The sequence below is a fragment of the Fundulus heteroclitus genome, chromosome 15, assembly GCF_011125445.2.
Source record: "Fundulus heteroclitus isolate FHET01 chromosome 15, MU-UCD_Fhet_4.1, whole genome shotgun sequence".
Taxonomy (NCBI): Eukaryota; Metazoa; Chordata; class Actinopteri; order Cyprinodontiformes; family Fundulidae; genus Fundulus; species Fundulus heteroclitus.
Genome location: NC_046375.1, coordinates 12,500,815 through 12,518,991, shown reverse-complemented (window position 1 = coordinate 12,518,991; position 18,177 = coordinate 12,500,815). Strand labels below are relative to the sequence as shown.

Here is an 18,177-nt window from a genome sequence, read left to right as displayed (position 1 = left end):
GTTTTTTTGCCAAAACCTAAATCTAAATAAATGTGGGATGCATTTATATTCAGACAGTTTTACTTAGATATCCCAGAATAAAGACCATTCAGAAGTGACCTTAATCCGATTGAGCCAAGATGAATGGACAAAAATCTCAACATGTGTAGGATAGAAATGCATGCCATACTTTGTTTTTGATTTATATATATATATATATATATATATATATATATATATATATATATATATATATATATATATATATATATATATAATTTATTATTTTTTTTTATCTAAAACCTTTTTTTGGTGGTCTAATGCATAAAATCCCCATGAATTAGAACAGACGTTTGTCACTGTAGTGAAGCAAAAAAACAGGAACGCTCTTAAACTTTTGCAAGGCACTGAAACTAATGATGTAGCGTGATTCTACACCTGTTGAGAGTGTTATGGGGCTTTCTGACCCAACATAGGACCGGTTCCTCAGATTTTTGGTCCATTTATTGGCAGATGGTGCAATAGCAGCAGATGATTTTTTAAAAACGACTGACCTTCACACTGGCTCACTTCACATTTAGAATTATATGTCAACACATTGCTTAGTTATTTAGTAAAATCTCCCTTTAAACCAGTAAACAACACAAAAGCATAAAATTATTTCAACGGGTTACAAAAAAAAAAAATCTAAGGCACTATTTAAATCCACACAACGCCGCCTGCTGGACATTCTGCATCAATTACAACTGCATGTTAGAAGTGTTTTGGTCGTTAAACATTATTCTGTCGCATCCCTACGGCTGCTCCGCTTTCTTGAGGACCCACACCTCGTTCCTGCGGTTGGTCAGCTTGAAGGGGCTGTCGTAGCCGGCCGTGTAGTACGGCTGCTCCACGAACTCCACGCCGTCCCTCTTCAGGCTCTCCAAAAGCTTCAGGAGCTCTTCCCGCTTCATATCTTCATTGGAGAACCCGCCATACGTCCTGGAAATAGGAATAAGAGTAGGATGAAGCCACAGAGCTATATTACACACTGGAGTGCTGATAGCCCGCTGTCAAATGTCATATACTTTTATGTTATGTTCTAAAACTATCAAGTACTGAGAAAGTCATGTGCTGAAATATTTTGCAAAAAAAATAAATAAATAAATAAATAAATAAATATTATATATATATATATATATATATATATATATATATATATATATATATATATATATATATATATATATATATATATATATATATTATAAATAACAATGTACAAAAACATATTTACATATTTATATATACATATACACATATTTATATATACATATATGTATATTTAATATGAATAACATGTAAAATATTTCAGCACCTAATTTCCAAGTAGTTGATAGTGTTAGTACATCCACTGACTGTAGAATTACTTGTGAAATGTTTTCACACAGCCAGAAAACTGCTTGTTGTTGCAGCCCAATCCTATGGGGTTCTGTGAAAGTAGGGAGTAGCAAGATGGCGGCCAGTGACTTCAGTTTTTAGTATTTCAGTATTTAATTATTATTAATATTTTCTTATTATCATCATAACTTATGTTCTCTTTCCTGGTTTCTCCCACTTTTTTTATTCTTCTATCTCCCACTCATCATCACCATTGTGTCTTTATAATGTCGTGGCTTCTTCAATCTGCTAGCTGAACCAAATCCACCACGTTACAATACTTTTTTTTTTTTGATTTCTTGCCAGCGTTCGTTACCTGACATATGCGGTGAACTCCTTGCGGTCCTCCATGAACACATCCGGGTCGCTGGGCTCAGGCGGGTTTGCCTGAAGCTCATCTGGGATGTAGAAGGACACGGTGAACTGAGATTCGCAGGCGGGGCCGGCTCCGGGGACCACACGGCACGTCACAGGGGCGGTCATCTCCACTTTGGCCTCTAAAAAGGCACAGGAAAAAAAACAACAAAAAAAAAAAAAACATGGTGAGGTGCCAGGTTTAAGATGTGTCGGGCTTGTGTTGGGTACGTCCGGCTCTGTTGCTCGAATGAACACTTTGGTGCATCATGATCCCTGAGCAGACGACGGCTAAAAACAGATTAGACCCCGCTGCAGACCTCGGTGCCAGTAGTAACAACACAGACAATATATAACATCATCAATAATGCTGCAGCAAACTGCTGAGTCAGACAAAAGCAGTGCTGCTGTTGCAAACTGCTGAGCAGGAACTAAAGTGCCCTTTCTCTTGCATTTATTCATCAACTTCGTTGTGTTGAGCTGCAGTTAATCTGAACGTTTATTCACTTGGCTGGTTCTTTCTAATTAAGTGTCTAATGTTCAGTAAAGTTCACCGCGCTACTTAAAACGCACATTTCATCGCTGCATGTGCAAAGTTGGAATAAGTATGAGCTTATCCCCCCCCCTGTTCCCTGCGCGGTTTGCCACCGACTCACTGGTTTGATTGCTGCCTTGGATGTAGCTGAAGAGCCTGCGGAAGCCGGTCTTCGTACATTCATCGCCCTGCATCCCACTCAGAGTGGTGCTCACCCACTTGGCGGGATGGTAGGTGCGGATCTCATAGTCCTGTCCCTGTTCAAACAAAGACACGCACAAAAAAATATTAATGTCATTGAAGTTAAACCCAGAAACAAATAAAATGTGGAAAAACTGTTTTTCTCCCCCCCATAAACTAATGCATGGTTGATGGACTGTTGCAGTGGTAACACCTGTGTGAGGGAACTTTTCATAAATGTTAGAGAAACATCTGGGGATTAATTTTTTAACATCCTTCTCCTCTTCCCCTTTGAACAATGAGACCTGTACCCAAATATTGGAAATGCTGTGTGAGCTTTGAATTTAGCTAAAAGACACAAACGAGTGTAAGTCTGGAAATGTAAGGACTTTATTTCCATTTAAATAAAATTGACTCAGAAGGACCGGTTGCAGCAATTGAATCTAAAAGGTCCTTCGACCAGGTATTAGCTTAGCCAACCAGGTTTTTTTCTTGCATTTATCTTTGATTATGTATTTTTGATGGTGCTGATTACTTAAAATCCTTAATAACTGGCTTTTTATTAGAGTAAGTGTACACTTTTTATATTCACTGTCTTTACATGCCCAATCTCCTGTATGTAAAAAGCTGTATATAATAGTAAATTGTGTATATTGGCACATTTTTTGTGATCCAACCCCATTTAGGGTTACCTTTGGGTCTGACACATTAATTCATTCTTATTTAATAAAAACATTTCCAACAGTATAGAATCTGGTTATGTTGCTTGGTTAAAACAAAGCGGTCTCCTTATATTCTTATTTAACCATAACGTTTTTAGTCGAATAAAAACAACTCTGGGATTATTGAGATTTTTTTTAAAGAGGAAAACAAATCCCCACCACTACAAAGGTTACATGTTCAAGGTGCAGATTCACCCAACCAACAGTGACCTAAAGACTGTCAGAATTACTGTTACATGGAGAAAATCTTTTTGTTCTTATCAGAGGAGCTCAGACAGTGCTGATATCTCCGCTGAACCCAGAGTAAAGCGGTTAAACGATGATCAGAACCACCGCTGGATAATTCAGCAGTCATCTGAGTTTATATGACCCATGGCAGAGAGGCTGGTCCCATGACAGGCAGGAGACCAGAGCAGGTGAAGATCTGGAGCTCTGCGTTTATGATCCCACTGAGAATAATTTACCTTGGCCTCCTCTGCTGTGAATTTGGGACTCTTCAGCCCGGTGGAGAATAAAGCTTGTCCCAGAGCTTTCAGCATGGCTGACGGGCGGCTGGTCCTCAACTTGGAGAAGATCCTCAGCGTTCAGCTTCCAAACTCCTGCAAACAGCTGAAGATCTCAGATGTAGCTGGGCCAGTTTACGCAACGTTACGTCACCGCCACCGCTTGTCTAACTTCTGGCTTCTTGTGCGTCACTAAGCAACCTCCATCTGCTCACTTCCAAACTTATCTGCTTCATTTATAACTCTGCTGCGTAATAATAAAACACTCACCTCTGGATAAGGGCGTTTGATCCGTTCCTTCACGGCGTTAAGACGGCAACTAATGATTTCGCAACATCGCTTCCTGTCACAGAGCGCCCCGACACCTGATTGGCTGAGTGACTCAAACTTTCAGAATAAAAGCCCGGGTCAAAAGGCGTGCGTTTGGGTGTTTTCCTCCTTTAAAAAACAGTTTGCTACGATTTGTTTTTGACAGATTTCAAAATAAAACCCCTCCAATTATTTTAATTACAACAACGATTTTCTTTAATCAAGGTTTTGTCTTTTAATTTGTAGAAACTGATTTGTGCTGGATTATATTTACACGTGTACCTTTAAGAAATGCAAAGGCTAAAAAATTAGGTTCCTTAAATATTTTCTTGGGGATCGATATTTCTTACAGGGTTTAACCAATGGTTATCTTTTAAACAAATAATTGAAAAAATATATATAATTTTTTTTATTTTTTTAATAATCCTCAAAAATTATTGGTACCCATGGTGAAAACATATTCGAAAACCACAAAGGTCATGGAGACAGTCTTTTGTTGCAGATGTCACTGTAAAGACATTTACAATAATCAATTTTCCTGTTGTTACTTGAAGGGCCTGTTTTCTGGTCTTCCCTATTTTGAATAGAGAAAAAAAGCCCCTGTGTGACGTCATATATATACCCTGGGGCAACAAAAAGCCATGGGTCACTAACTAAAAAGTTCCTTACATATTTAATCACTTTAGTGATTTTCTTTAAAACATTTATTTACCAATGGTGGATCTTTTTTTTTTTTTTAACTCTGAATTAAAGTTTATCAAATAAAGTTGGGGTTTTCTAAAATGTTCAGTGAGATTTTAAAGTCAGAGCATCTTTGATACTCTGACTTTAATTTACTTTCACCAAGCGGTGGCAACAGCTTCACCCCTTTATTTACCACTTCAGTATTTACACCCAACAACAACAGAGCTCAGTTTACCACAGAAAAAGAAGTAAATTGCAGCATTTACAACAATCTTCAGAGCGTACGAGGCACAAAAACCTAAATAAATTGAATTTGGGAGACACACAGTTCATTACAGACGAAGAAGGATGAGAGAGAGAGAGAGACAGATGCTACATCCAGGCTGATTAGCTGAAGAAGGAAAAACAGCGAGGAAAAGGCAGAGGTGCAGCTGGTTTTAGAGTCCCACTTCGTCTTCATTAAAGAAGAAGAGTCGTGGTATAATAGCAGTAATCCTGAAGGAGAAACTGATGCATAGTTTAACCATTTAAACCCAATCTGTCACTGGTAAAGTGGTGTATGAAAGCACAGCAAAGCTCATCATGAACAGGGAAATGCAAGGCATGGTGAAAACAACAGCAGGTTTCTCGTCGTCTCCGTGTTGTTTGCTAAAGGCCAGAATGATTCAGTCCAGTTTCCTGAAGGTGGTTTGATCAGTTAAAAAAAAGAAAAAAACTTCTCTGAAAGTCATCAAAGCACAGACCTAGATAATCATCTTAAAGCAGTTTAATGAATTGGGACAATAAGTTGAGTTGTCATAAAAAAAAAGGTTAGAAAGGCTTTATCGTCCTTTTATTGTCAAATAAATAATGATCAATGGTCCAGACCAAAGGCTCTGCGTGTTCCGTCCCTTTGAGTCTCCCGAGGACACGCTGTGGCTGACGGACATCTTTGCTCTTCCTTACGTTCCTCTTCACTGGTGATGCTGGTGGATAAAGGTTAAAAAATCATCTTTGGACAGTTTCTCTGGGTCCATCCGGGTCTGCGAATCGTGAACGATGACCCCTTCCACCCAGGCCCAGAAGAGTCGCTCAGAGTGACAAACGCTGAAAGATTCAAACAGAAAATAAACCAGATATACGTTTGTTTCCTCCGCATCTCTAATGTCTACTTACTTTCTTTGTTTTTATTTGCATTTTATGTGATGGACCAGCACAAAGTGGTGCAAAACTGTAAGCGGAACGTTTTTTTTAACGTTTATCACCAATATAAATGAGGAATGCATCTGTTTTCAGTACCCCTGAGTCTACACTTTGTAGATTCATCTGCTGCAACGACTACAGCAGTGTGCTGGTGAAGGTTCTCAGTCATCCAGGTCATGGTCATTCCACAAAAAGTAAAAAAACAAAGCAACTGGACTTGTTTTCCGTAGTTAAAGACGTTTCGCTTCCTCTCCAGGAAGCTTTCTCAATTCAAAAGGTCTGGAGTAATGATGAGTACCAAGCTTTATACTACTGCCCAAACAAGGCCTTGTAATGGCTTAGATAACATGCAAATTCAACCGAAACAGGTCCACCCCTTAGTTGACCGCCCATTACCATTAATGACTTCAACGGCCGCCCATTACTAAGGGGTGGACCTGTTTCTGTTGAATTTGCACGTTATCTAAGCCATTACAAGGCCTTTGTTTGGGCAGTAGTATAAAGCTTGTTACTCCACATTACTCCAGACCTTTTGAATTGAGAAAGCTTCCTGGAGAAGAAGCGAAACGTCTTCAACTACGGAAAACAAGTCCAGTTACTTTGTTTTTTACTTTTTTTGGAACTACAGCAGTGGGTCTTTTGAAGTACGAGGCAGAGGTTTTCCTTTTAAGCAGGAAAATGACCTTAAATGGCCTCTTTTCTCTTTACAATGACGCCCTACCTTATGTAGTTCTATCACATGAAACCCAAGTTAAAAGCCTTCGACTGTTCACTCCCCCTTTATCTCCACAGGGTGTGAATACTTTTGCAACGCATTGCAGAGCTGAACAGAAGACGAATACAAACCGGAAAGGAGCGGCAGCGTTCAGCGGCATGTCGTACGTCGACTTCTTGGTTAACTTATTAAAGAAGAACTTCTTGTTAGAGTTTTTGCTGTATCCCATCGTCCACGGCTCTGGAGGGAGATGGGGAGGTTCTGCTTTTACTTTTTTTTGTTTCATTTTCAGCACGTTTCCGCGGCGATACGCGGTAAACGCCCGTAGACGACAGGCTTACTGAACGGCCCCGCATACGCACCGTTGACGGTTTTAACGATATAAAGGCCCGTGGGAAGGAAGTGTCTGTCATCTCTGCCGGTGTAGGACAGACGAGGGACGCCTCCTGAACTCTTTGTCATCTTCATCTCAAGTCTGTCGGAGGAAGGAAAATAGAACGTTTGGCATCGTTAGAGACAATCTCTTGTGACGAAAAACAACAAAAATAATGCAGATCATATGGGAAAACAAGAATACCATAAATCACAGGATTATTTTTGTATTGGAAATCAGTTTGTGTTCTACCTGACAAAGATTTTCTCCATCTCCTCTAGTCTGTAAACTTCCTTCACTCTGTTTGGGGGAGGAAAAAAAACAACCATTTAATTACAATAACACAATACCAGAAGCTGTTTGAATTAAATTTGTCAACATTACTTCATTTTTCATATTTTAAATTTAATTAGAGAATAAAATATAATGTACACATATTTTAAGCTCAGTGTTTTTCAGCCAAATGAGAAAAAAAAATGGCCAGATTGGATTCAGTTCTGACCTAATCGGGTTCATGTCTGGTCTGCTGGGCTTCGCCACCGCCTTCACAAACTTCTCGGCCATCTGGATCCTAGAAATTACAAAAAAAAATGTGGAAAACATTAACATTCCACAGCTATTCTCACACTTTTTTTATATATATATTGTTGTGGGTGTCTACAGCACAGATATTACTTGAAGAGCCAAAACCAGAAGACTATTTCCGACATCGGGTTTTCGCAGGAAGCCATAAAATGCTTCAAGTGAACCGTAGACAAACAAAATGACTTGTTTTAAAAAAAAAAAAAACGCGTCCAGATAAATCTGCAGGTAGTAACACGGCTGACGTCGTACCGCTGGTTGAAGTGCTGATCTCTTACGTCCGTACCGTTAAGGATCAGCGCATCCATTACATGGACAGCGTTGATTCTGCGCTGAGCTTTACCCTGAGAACCAAACACACGCTGTTATACACACACATTGATCTCTGGAATTCAATCAGAATGTCTTTAAATTAAACATCAATGGGTCTAGATAATGGCTGAAAGTCAGTTATTTCTATTGTTCTTAAAAACTTAAAACCAGTGAAGACATTTTTTCCCCCCCATTTGTTCTGTTTAGTCATTTTAATGCTTGCTTTGACTAAAAGAGATCAAGCATTTATTTTCAGCTCCTTCTCACCTCCCCTTTCAGTTCTTGAACAATCTCCACGCTCAAGAGGGTTTCCCTTGGCAGCTCCAGCTTAAAATTCTCCATTTTCTTCCAGCGCAGCGGCATCTTCCCGTCCCACGTGTAAATCTGAGACTTCTACCCAAACAGAGAACAGAGAAGGCGAGAGGAAGCAGTTCAGCTGCTCTGCTGGTTGCTTTGGATATAAACGAAAAATAAAAGGAGGGCTGTGCCTTCAGACCTACCCCCAGGGCAAGCAGGAAGATCTGCTCTCCCCCTCCCACAATGCACCTGTAGTCGAAAATCTGCCGCAGCTTACTGAGCGTGCTGGAGTCCAGAGGAGTGATCTTACTCTGGAACGCCTCCACGTCCGAGTTCTGAGGCAAGACAGATGAAAGGAGAATCAGGGTCCAGACACTTTAAACACAATGTTTCTAGTTTTTTTTTTCCTTTATCAATTCATCTTACAGATAAAAACATATATGGATATTTTCATATCAGACCTTAGTCAGTTCATAGAATTTGGTTTTCGGGTCGGATGAAGAAGGAGCGACTCTGGCTTTGTCTGGTACCTGGAACAAGAAAAAGCAGTTCAACATAACAAGCAGAATAACATAGAAAAACACAATCATGTAAAAAAAAATAAGCATCAAATATTTCAAAAGAAATGTTCACACCATGATTTCTAATCTATCTTTTTTATTTATCTCTGGAGAAGAAAGTGATTAAATTACAGCCTAACTTGATTTTAGTTAAAGAAAGATTATCAATAAAAATGTGTTCTGTAGCTAGGGCTGGATGATAATTCAATAACAATATATATCGATTGATAGACGTATATCAAAAAGTCAATAAAAAGTTCAATAGAATAAGCGTTTTCCTTTCTTTTGCATTCTAACCATGTAGGTTAACATTAGTCATTACATTCTCCCAACCAATGAGAAACGCAGACCCAGGAACGCTCCGTCACCAAGCCCCGCCTCCTTCAAAGAGTTCAGAGAGCATGTGTTCTTTTTTCTTTATTAAAAACTTGTAGTTTTGATTAAAATAAATTTATAAAGACATTTTCAGTGGCCACCAACTACAGTCTGATATTAGTCTGAGACAGTTTGTCCTGTTCGCTTTCAGCTGAGATGACTGGCGACTTTTTTATGTTTTTTGTTGCATAATACAGACAATTTTAGGCCCTTTCATTGTTTTTAATTGATTTATATTACCTGGATAGCTCCACCTTGTTACGGTTGATATAAAATATCTACATGTGCACATATGTAAAAAAAACAACCACAACACACTGGCTGTTTTTCACCTGATTTAACAAATATAAAGGCAATAAAATGTGTCGAGTTGACAGTTTCCTCCACTCACCCCCCACAGCTTTAAGCACTCTTTCCTGATGTCTGCTTGTCTCGGCTCGGAGAGCGCCCTTCAAACACGGCAACACAGTCACTCTCAGACGTGACGGCCATCTGATCATAAATCTACACAGAAAGTGCGTGCAGGTGTGCTTGCTTACGGGTCTACGACGAAGGCGTGGATCTTAGCCAGGGCCTTGATCTGGACCGCGCAGAGGCTGAGGGCACAGCAGAGCACAGTCTCCGTCGGCAACGTTGTGAAGCAAGCGGCTTTTAAGAGCGTTGTTTTTTTTTTTTTGAAAACTGCGCCTCTACCTCTCGTTGGAGTTGACCATGAACTGGAAGAAGTCGGTGTCTTCCTTTATGATGCTCAGTGGAACCACCTCCGTGACGTCAGTGTCCCGGTTCCTGAGCTGGTTCAGCTTCAGGTTGACTCTGAACATGTACTCTCTGACCGCATCCGAACCGGGTTTCAGACTGCGACACACGATGTACCTGTACACAGCAGTATGACAGCAGACACGCTCCTTTACTTACATTTGACTTAAAACCCCCTTGACAAGGCATTTTATGGGACCTAACTGGACCAGTTTGTGCCACACGAGGCTGAGGGAAGGTTTTGTGCCGGTCCAAATAATTCCCAATCCTCCTCTGCTCTGTGTGGGGTCCCGCAGGACTCTGTGCTTGGTCCTTGGCTCATCTTCAATTTTTTTATTCTACTTAATGAAAAGAGGACAGCTGTGTTTGCTTTTGCTGTTTGTTGTTTTAGCTTTTATCATAACTGAGAATGACTGGTGTACAGCTGAACTTTAAATTAGGGCTGGCCAATATGGCTTAAAAATAAAATCCTAGATTTGATTATATCAAATCCGATTAATCAATTATTTTTCTCCTTTTCGGTTCACAAAACAAAATTATTTAAAAACTTGCTGTTATGTCAAGCATTTCATCTGGTAGTTGACCTGAATTTAAAGTGCAACTAAAGACAAGCTGTGAAACATGCTTGTAAAACAAGACGCCTGCCGTTGTAAACAATGAAAATATTATAAAATGTTTGTTGCTAGTGGTATTACGCAATAAGCAAAGAACAGCTTTAAAAAAAAAAACGTAAATAAACACATTAAAGTTCCTCCTCTTATAGTAAAAAACGTTTCCTCTTCATAATACTTTAACAATGTATTTTCCTAAACATATATTCAGCGTTACATTCTGTTCTCTTCATGGAAGCCCAAAATAAAATCCGGATTTTCCAAAAAAAATGTATCTGAATAAATCGCAAATTTGAATGAATCGATTAAATAAACCCTAGAATACAAACATCCAGAATTTCTACCGAGCTGCTGCACAACGGTGACTTATATTTAGTGTAACTTGTATTCCACCAGGAAACCTCAAATGATACGTAGAGGAAACCTCAAATGATACGTAGAGGCAAATAGTATTCTGTGTGCTATTAAGTATAGGTCTTAGTTTTTGTTAATTCAAGTCATTTAATAAAACCGGGCGTTACTTCTGTGCACCCTGAAGTCCAGAGCTCAGCACATCCTCTAGTAAACCTTGGCCATATACAGTAGCTTTGAACATTGAACTCATAAAACATTAACAAGGCTATACCAAAGACTTGAAATGTTTTAAAATCCTATTACCTTTCCCTAAAAACCTTTCCTTACTGATTTTATTTCAGTGGCACCTCTTAGCTACGATCTTTTACGGTCACAGAGCTGGTGTCAGTGAGCGGACAGCGGGTCAGCATTTCCTCCAGCTTATTGCAGCAAAGACAGCAATCACTGGTTCTGGTCCCAAATACACCTTTGTTAGACATTAGCACTGAACTAGACTCAATGGGGCTAAAATCTAAAGTAAATAAAGTCATGGAAAAGAAAAAGATCGATCAGACGGCGGCAGCTCATCCAAAATGCTGCGAGCTGCAGGAATATGGAAAACAACCTGGCACTCAAATCATTACAGTGGTAAAGGAATAGATTTTAAAATCTGGTTATTGGTCTATCCAGCGATGAATTTCCTTTAACAAATACTTGTTAAAGATACTCGTCAAACGTCTAGATGGTGGTGGTCATTAAATAGCTGTTTATTTAGGACTTCCAGAACCAAGAGTAAACAAAAACTCTCATCTCTGGACCCTCCTGAGAATTTGAGACGTAAAGAAGCGACACGCTCCTTTAAATCAGGACTAAACCCAGCATTGTTTACTGCAGACTTCCCATAAAAGCCAACGCTTATCTTATCGGTGTGTTTTAATCGGGCTTAGCTATTTATTTATTTTTTTTATATATGCATTTCACCTTCAACTTTAGTGCTATTTTAATGCATTTCTTCTTTACCCTCTGAACCCGTTTGTATGATGCTGTGCAACAAAGCCTTGATCAATTTAGCCACATACGGAGATTCATGGAGCCCACCTCTCCGAGTTGGCCGGCCTGCTGGTGACGGGTTTGAAGAGCGAGATCCTGTCAAAGCAGAGGTAGAGGAGGTAGACCAAGCCCACGCTGAACGGCGTGAAGAGGTCGAAGGTTTTACAGACAAAGTGGCCACCTGAGGGGGGGGATAAAAACGAAACCCTTGACGGAACAACTTCCAGATGACAGGGAGAGGTGTGGCGATTTCCAGGAGTTCCTCGCTCATACCTGTCCTGAGAGTGGAGAGGGCAGTGAGGAACTGACAGAGCAGCAGCTGTTTGGTGAGAATCTCCTGGATGTTCTCCTGGCCGTCCACAGAGAAGCCCTGGCGAGTCCAGAAACTCCGTCAAAATCTGTGAATCTCCGAACCACACGGAATCAAAGGCGTCTTACCCCGTCGGCCATGAGGAAATGCAGCCCTCTCCTGTCGGTGCTCTCCATGACGAAGTTACGAAACGCCGTCACGTTCTCGGGCCGGGTGATGTCGCCGTCGCCGTCCACGCCGCCCTCGCCTGAGAGACACGCAGCCCCCCCCATGGATAATTTAGGACCTGAAATGTGACGCTCCTCTCGGGCGGGACGTTTGCTAACGCACCGTAGTAAGGCTCGAACAGCTCGCTCGGCGCCGCGTAGAAATCCTCCAGCTTGAAGTCGCACGGCCCTCTCAGCGTCATCCCGAAGCCTTTGGCGTGCCAGCGCTTCCGCCACAGGATGTACTCGGAGAAGCCGCCGGGCCCCGCGCAGACGTCGCCGAAGTACAGCAGCTCGCCCTCGCGGTCCTTCACCAGGGATCTCTACGCGACACAAGAGGTTCCATGGGCTCCGTGTTTATTCGGGGGCCCTGCGAGCCAGCGGAGCTTCGGCACAGCGCGTGTTCGGGCCTGAGCACTCACCCCCTGGGAGTCCTTCGGGTTAGTGAACATGTAGTCAAAGCAGTGGTCGATGTTGGCCATTTTCATGGCAGCCCTGCAGACAGGAGAAACGGATAAAAGTGATGTGGATGATCAAGTCTCAGCAGCAGAAAAGTGACAAAGCGACCTGCTTTTCTGCATTCTACCTCATCTGATCGCATTTGACTTGACGTGTGTGGTGAATTGACGCTATATAAATAAACTTTAATTGAAAAGTAACTTGTAGTAGGAGAGTAACAGTTTAATTACATAAAGTGATGGGTTTTTTTTTTAACATTTTCTTTAGATGCAACCTGTTGCTGATTTTTATGCTCGGTTATACGGCCACATTTTGGGTCGCCCTGCTGAGCGCAACATTTCATTTAATCTGAGTACGCCCTTTTTATTTATTTCTTTTTATCTGTATTTTTATTCAAGAAGGACAGCATCTTTGCGATATCACTTTTGTCACACTGAGTGCTTTTGATTTCATGCTAGCAGAACGCAGAACAACCAAAACTCAACGGGGAGTATACAGTGATGATTTTCCACGTAAATAAATAAAATAAAATATCTTCATACTTGTGCTTAATATGTTATCTATGAAATTATTCCAATATCTTGCTTACCCATAAAATCATTATGGGTAGGAGGGAGTATAAAAAATTATCCATTTGTTCCAAATGGATAATTTGGAAAAGTTTTTCCATTTTAAATATTTCCATAGTCACTCCATACCAATCATGTAATGTTGCTGGCGCTGGGCTTAACTACTTGCTAGCAATAGTTTTTTTACTGGCTGAGTATGCCACTTTTTAACAGCTCTAAGGTATTTTTTTTCTTACATTGCAAAGTTTTTCCCTTACTTGCTGCTGAGGCACCTGATTTCCCCCCGCTGTGGGGCGATAAAGGTTATTCTATTGTATTCTAGTTCCTTTTAACTTTTAAGGCATTTGGTCGCGTCAAAGCCGCTGCAGATGTAAGGGCTTGCAGACGAGAGGCAGGCGAAGGTGCTGACAGACGGGTGGACCTGCACATTTAAACTTGAAGGGGGAGGAAGCTCTCCTTTCAAAGAGCTGTTCAAAAGTCGGCCTCAATTTTCTGTTTATTTGTCGTTTTCATCTGCGACGTAATTACTGGGAGTTTGCGAATCATTTCTTGAATGGGACTTGATAGAGATTTTTTTTGTTTTCTGAAAAATAATACCCTTCGCTTCAGTTTTTGTTTTGTATTCTTTTTGTCTCAGACTTCTTTTTTTTGTCTTTTTGGGAGCATCCTGTTGTTCCTCTCCATAATTCATACAGTTTAAAGACCTGGTTTCTGCCATGTGGGTCTATATTCCCAGGTCTTAACCCTCTCTCCAGCATGGCTCCTACATTTTCACACGTATCGCATTCACTCGCGCTCGGATAGACAACTGAACAAAAACCAAAGTGACACACTGATCTTTCACCAGGGTGTAACGCGAATGGCAATGACAAATATTTTTAGACCTGAGTCATTTCATTAAATAATTCCCGTACTAGATGTGACAAATCAGTTATGTGTCACATTTCGTAACGCCCTTCCATGTAACTGGTTACTTCCCAATCCATATTTAACTTTGAGCGGCACAGAAATTAGCCCGACCAGTATCCCATAAAGCAAAAATACAAAAAAAAAAAAACAGAGAGAGAGAGAACATCACTTCAACATTGTCTGCAGTCAAAGAAAGTGCAGCCGGTGCTTTACAGCATCAACCCTCACCTGTTGAGAAAGATACCTCCTCTGATTGTCTCGTAAGGGTTCGAGCGTGTTCGTGCTCTCCTCATCTCTTCACCCTCCAGATCATCAAACACCGTCTGAATGCCACAACGTTTGGGATCAAGTCAACATGAAGGTTTAACATGAAGGGTTAACAGTAAAACAGACAGGAATCGTTTTTAAAACTTGCAAAATATCAATGATTAGTTTTTACATTGAAGCCCACTAATCGCATTTCAAGTTTAATGGTTTGTGTGGAAAAAATAAACAAAAATGAAGACTTGTCTTTAAGTTTAATGCTTTTACAGCCCATTAGTTTCTTTCCAGTTGTTATATTAAATCAAACGTCACAGATAGCTGGTGCTTTGCAGCTCACCTTGCACCGTAGAAGAGTGTGCAGAAGGTCTTCTGTGCAAAACTCAGTTTCGTCCTCAATCTTCAGCTTTCTCTGCCCCGGAGATAAAACAAAGACTTACAAATATAGCAGAAAGCATGAATCGCTGTCTCTCAGAGTATCTGTGTTGATTTTTTTTTTACCGGTCCCTGAATCAGCCAGTCCCTCAGCTCATCTGCGTCCGGCGTCTCTGTGGTGCATTCTGGAAACCAGTCGACCTTCTCGATGGCGCTGGGCTGCGGAGGCAAAGCCAAGACCTTCGTTCCGACGAAACATTTTCAAAGAAAGATCGACGGGAACGGCGGAGGGCGGACGCTGGTTTGGCTGACCTCTGGTTCGTCGCGCCAGTCAACATTGAGCTCGCCGTTGAAACCCTGCAGCGTGAGGCCCAGACCCCTCCTGCCGCGCTGGGTGGAAGCCTCAACGATCTCTTTGCGCCCCTGGCCGAACTTACCCAGACCCTCGCCTTCTCTAAAGCCCATTTTTGCCTGTAGGAGTAAAAAAAAAAACACACAACATAACAGGTGAGTTATTAAAACACGACATATAATACTTTTTAAAACAATCTTGACTTGAGAGATCTCCTAATACTGAGGTGCTTATTTTGCTCACCATGAGCTTCTGTGACACGCTGTTGTACATGGAGAACTTTGTGGTGGACTCAGCGGAGCCGTCGTTGTCCTGGGTATCAAAGGAGGACGACGCTGATATGGACGGCATGGAGAAGCTCGGTCGGTGCTCCTCCTGGTCACTGAGGGAGTCATTTTGGCTGGAGTCTGGATAGGAGGACGTCACAGAAGCACACCGCTCATTTAAAACAGCAGCAGGTAAACACACCGATAAAATGCAGGTTACTAAAACAACAATAAATACGATCAATATGCAGATTACATGGCATTTAATTGGTGTACCGACCCTTTAGCAGAAAGATTTAAGGACCGTTTTCTGTCAAAAGTCCGGTTCATCTTTAGCTTGTGAAACTGTAAATAATGTCCAAATGCGTAGTGGATAGGCGTAACATAAACAGCACCTCATTTACGTGATTCTTTTAAACTGCTAACCAGAACTTAAAAAGCATCCATTTGGTTGAGTTTATTTACCTTGTCTAGATAGTGACTCTTCATCTGAGCTGCTGTCATCGCGGCGCCTCTTCGTCCCCTGCAGAGGTGAGTATGTTGCATCCGCTCTTCTCTTCATCACAGCTTGACAAAACAGCAGAGCGATGGTCAAAAAACGAGACTTCTGCAAACGCACTGGGGCTTCAACCCAGAGCGAGGTCACGCTGACTAAAGGTCCGCCAAGCCGACTTACTGGCGTTCGCAAGCGAGGGAAAGTTTAAAAATCCCGGCCTAGTGAAAATCATCAAGTGAACTATTCAGTATAAACACAAGGAGGACATGCCTAAGTGAGCTAGAATCAGGAGGGATACCAAACACATAGCTTATGATGAAACGTTGATAAATGTTAAAAATATAGAAGTTCCTGCTCCATTTTGCACTACAAGGCAACATCTTTGAAGGAGGAGAGAGACTGTACCATTGACATGGCAGTAAGGAGGCTTGGTGTGGAAATACTACCGGGGACTTTCGTTTCCTAATGTTGAGTCTGTGTATAAAACAGAGATGTACTAATTGATTGGCTAGTAATTGAAATGGCCTAATTTCCCCTTGACTGGGTTTGACCAGTGACAAGCAAGTCAAATATCGAGAACGATTTGTTCCTCTTAATTATTAAACCTAATTGATTTATTAACTTCCAGAAATTTAAGTCTATAAAAATAATCATGCAAAAGCATGGATCTGGTGCACAGGTATGAGTTACTAAAAAGTAGATAAAAGTGCAGCACATACGCTTTGACACAACCTCTGATACTCTTGTAACTCTTTCATTTGCTGTTGGATTTAAAAAAAGAACCAGCAGCACATTTTTTTTCTTCTGATTTTGATTAATTAAATTTTTTTTTAATCATCAGCATTGACCAGGAAAGCCTGATCGGTTCATTTCGAGTAGAAAAACTAGTGAGCTAAAGCAAGCGGGTTTGGGAAAAAAAACTAACAAAATCAAATATGACTGAGAAGTAAATACAGAATAAATGAGATTGGAACGAGGAACTAAAAATTCAACCTTATTGTAAATTCCAGAAAATGCAAATATTTAACATTTGTTAATGGTTTTGCAGAACAGGAACTCCTCGTTCCTGATATGATATAAAGTAAATAATATTTTAAGATTATCGGCTATGTTTGATCTAGTGAACGGGCAGAAGGGTCAAAACAGTTAAAGCAAAACAAACGATTTTTTAAGTCACATGTGCGTCTGCATTTTTTCGTAATGCTACCAAACGCCACCAGTTTATCATACTTGAACGTCCGTTTTAATATCTATATTATATCAATGCTGTTTGTGTTGTTAACACTGCTGCTAAACGAGGAACAAACTCGCCTTTCGACCTCAAACTCAACACTGTGTCCCTGCCAGGAACTGCACACACTGACAACCAGAAAAACACTGTCATCTACAAACAATTACCTATCGATTATGTGGTAAATGTATCGAGCACAGGCCCATGGACAGTCTCCGATTTATGTTTTTATGTAGAAAACACCAAGAGGCGTAGACAGAATTCAACGAGCTTGTGTTTTCAATGAAATGAAACTACGCAGCATTAGCTGTTAGCGTGCAATGTTAGCCAACTATTCTTTGTTTTACCAGCTCGGAGGGGGGGATAGCTTCACTCTTCTGTGGGCAAACAACAGCGACTGGGACTTACTGTCACAAATGCTTCAAAACGTTCGAGTCAGAGCTTTATTTTGAATGGAAAAAAATGTGCCAAAAAAATAAATTCAGTTCCTGAAGTTAACATTAGCCCGCTCTCCGTAATCAGAGCGTCCCTCTATGCCAGACGGACGCATGGTGATGACGCTACTTCCGGAAGGAGCCACACACTTTGGGGAGTTCTTCTGCAATCTAGACTTTCAGAATCAGAATCAGAAATACTTTAATCACGCTCCAGATATACAAACAACATAATTATATATATATATATATATATATATATATATATATATATATATATATATATATATATATATATATATATATATATACACAGATCTAAAATAAAGTGAGAATGACAATGTGCAAAACAGAGCAAAAAGAATGGATACATGACAATAATTGTTAATAATTCTATAATTCTGCATCAGAATTTCAGAGTGGTGGTGTCTGACTCTCAGAGGGAGGCGTTGTAAAGATTGATGACCACAGGCAGGAA

At 40.7% G+C, this 18,177-nt stretch overlaps 2 protein-coding genes across 6 annotated transcripts; both read right to left on the bottom strand.

Annotated features, from left to right (window-relative positions):
• Nucleotides 1-273: 273 nt before the first annotated feature.
• On the bottom strand, nucleotides 274-4,104 carry hebp2 (heme binding protein 2). 2 transcript variants are annotated; one of them, XM_012867294.3, is made up of 5 exons: nucleotides 3,963-4,104; nucleotides 3,654-3,788; nucleotides 2,409-2,544; nucleotides 1,715-1,895; nucleotides 274-960 (listed from the first exon to the last, which is right to left on the bottom strand). In XM_012867294.3, the coding sequence occupies exons 2-5, from the start codon at nucleotides 3,726-3,728 to the stop codon at nucleotides 774-776; spliced, it is 579 nt and encodes a 192-aa protein (XP_012722748.2). In that variant the 5' UTR covers nucleotides 3,729-3,788; nucleotides 3,963-4,104; the 3' UTR covers nucleotides 274-773. The 2 variants fall into 2 exon arrangements, with proteins under 2 accessions (XP_012722748.2, XP_012722749.2); XM_012867295.3 differs by having other exon boundaries at nucleotides 3,654-3,798; nucleotides 3,963-4,069.
• Nucleotides 4,105-4,752: 648 nt separating this feature from the next.
• On the bottom strand, nucleotides 4,753-17,811 carry cmtr1 (cap methyltransferase 1). 4 transcript variants are annotated; one of them, XM_012867290.3, is made up of 24 exons: nucleotides 17,613-17,811; nucleotides 16,004-16,105; nucleotides 15,516-15,679; nucleotides 15,233-15,391; nucleotides 15,047-15,139; nucleotides 14,886-14,957; nucleotides 14,513-14,607; nucleotides 12,770-12,842; nucleotides 12,472-12,670; nucleotides 12,270-12,388; nucleotides 12,105-12,201; nucleotides 11,880-12,012; nucleotides 9,775-9,954; nucleotides 9,621-9,677; nucleotides 9,473-9,530; nucleotides 8,608-8,676; nucleotides 8,350-8,481; nucleotides 8,117-8,242; nucleotides 7,790-7,881; nucleotides 7,458-7,526; nucleotides 7,208-7,255; nucleotides 6,945-7,057; nucleotides 6,714-6,822; nucleotides 5,639-5,771 (listed from the first exon to the last, which is right to left on the bottom strand). In XM_012867290.3, exons 2-24 carry the CDS (start codon nucleotides 16,098-16,100, stop codon nucleotides 5,639-5,641), a joined length of 2,487 nt encoding a protein of 828 aa, XP_012722744.2. In that variant the 5' UTR covers nucleotides 16,101-16,105; nucleotides 17,613-17,811. The 4 variants fall into 4 exon arrangements, with proteins under 4 accessions (XP_036003301.1, XP_012722744.2, XP_012722743.2 ...); XM_012867289.3 differs by having other exon boundaries at nucleotides 17,674-17,811; XM_012867291.3 differs by lacking the exon at nucleotides 17,613-17,811 and adding an exon at nucleotides 17,433-17,571.
• Nucleotides 17,812-18,177: the final 366 nt, after the last annotated feature.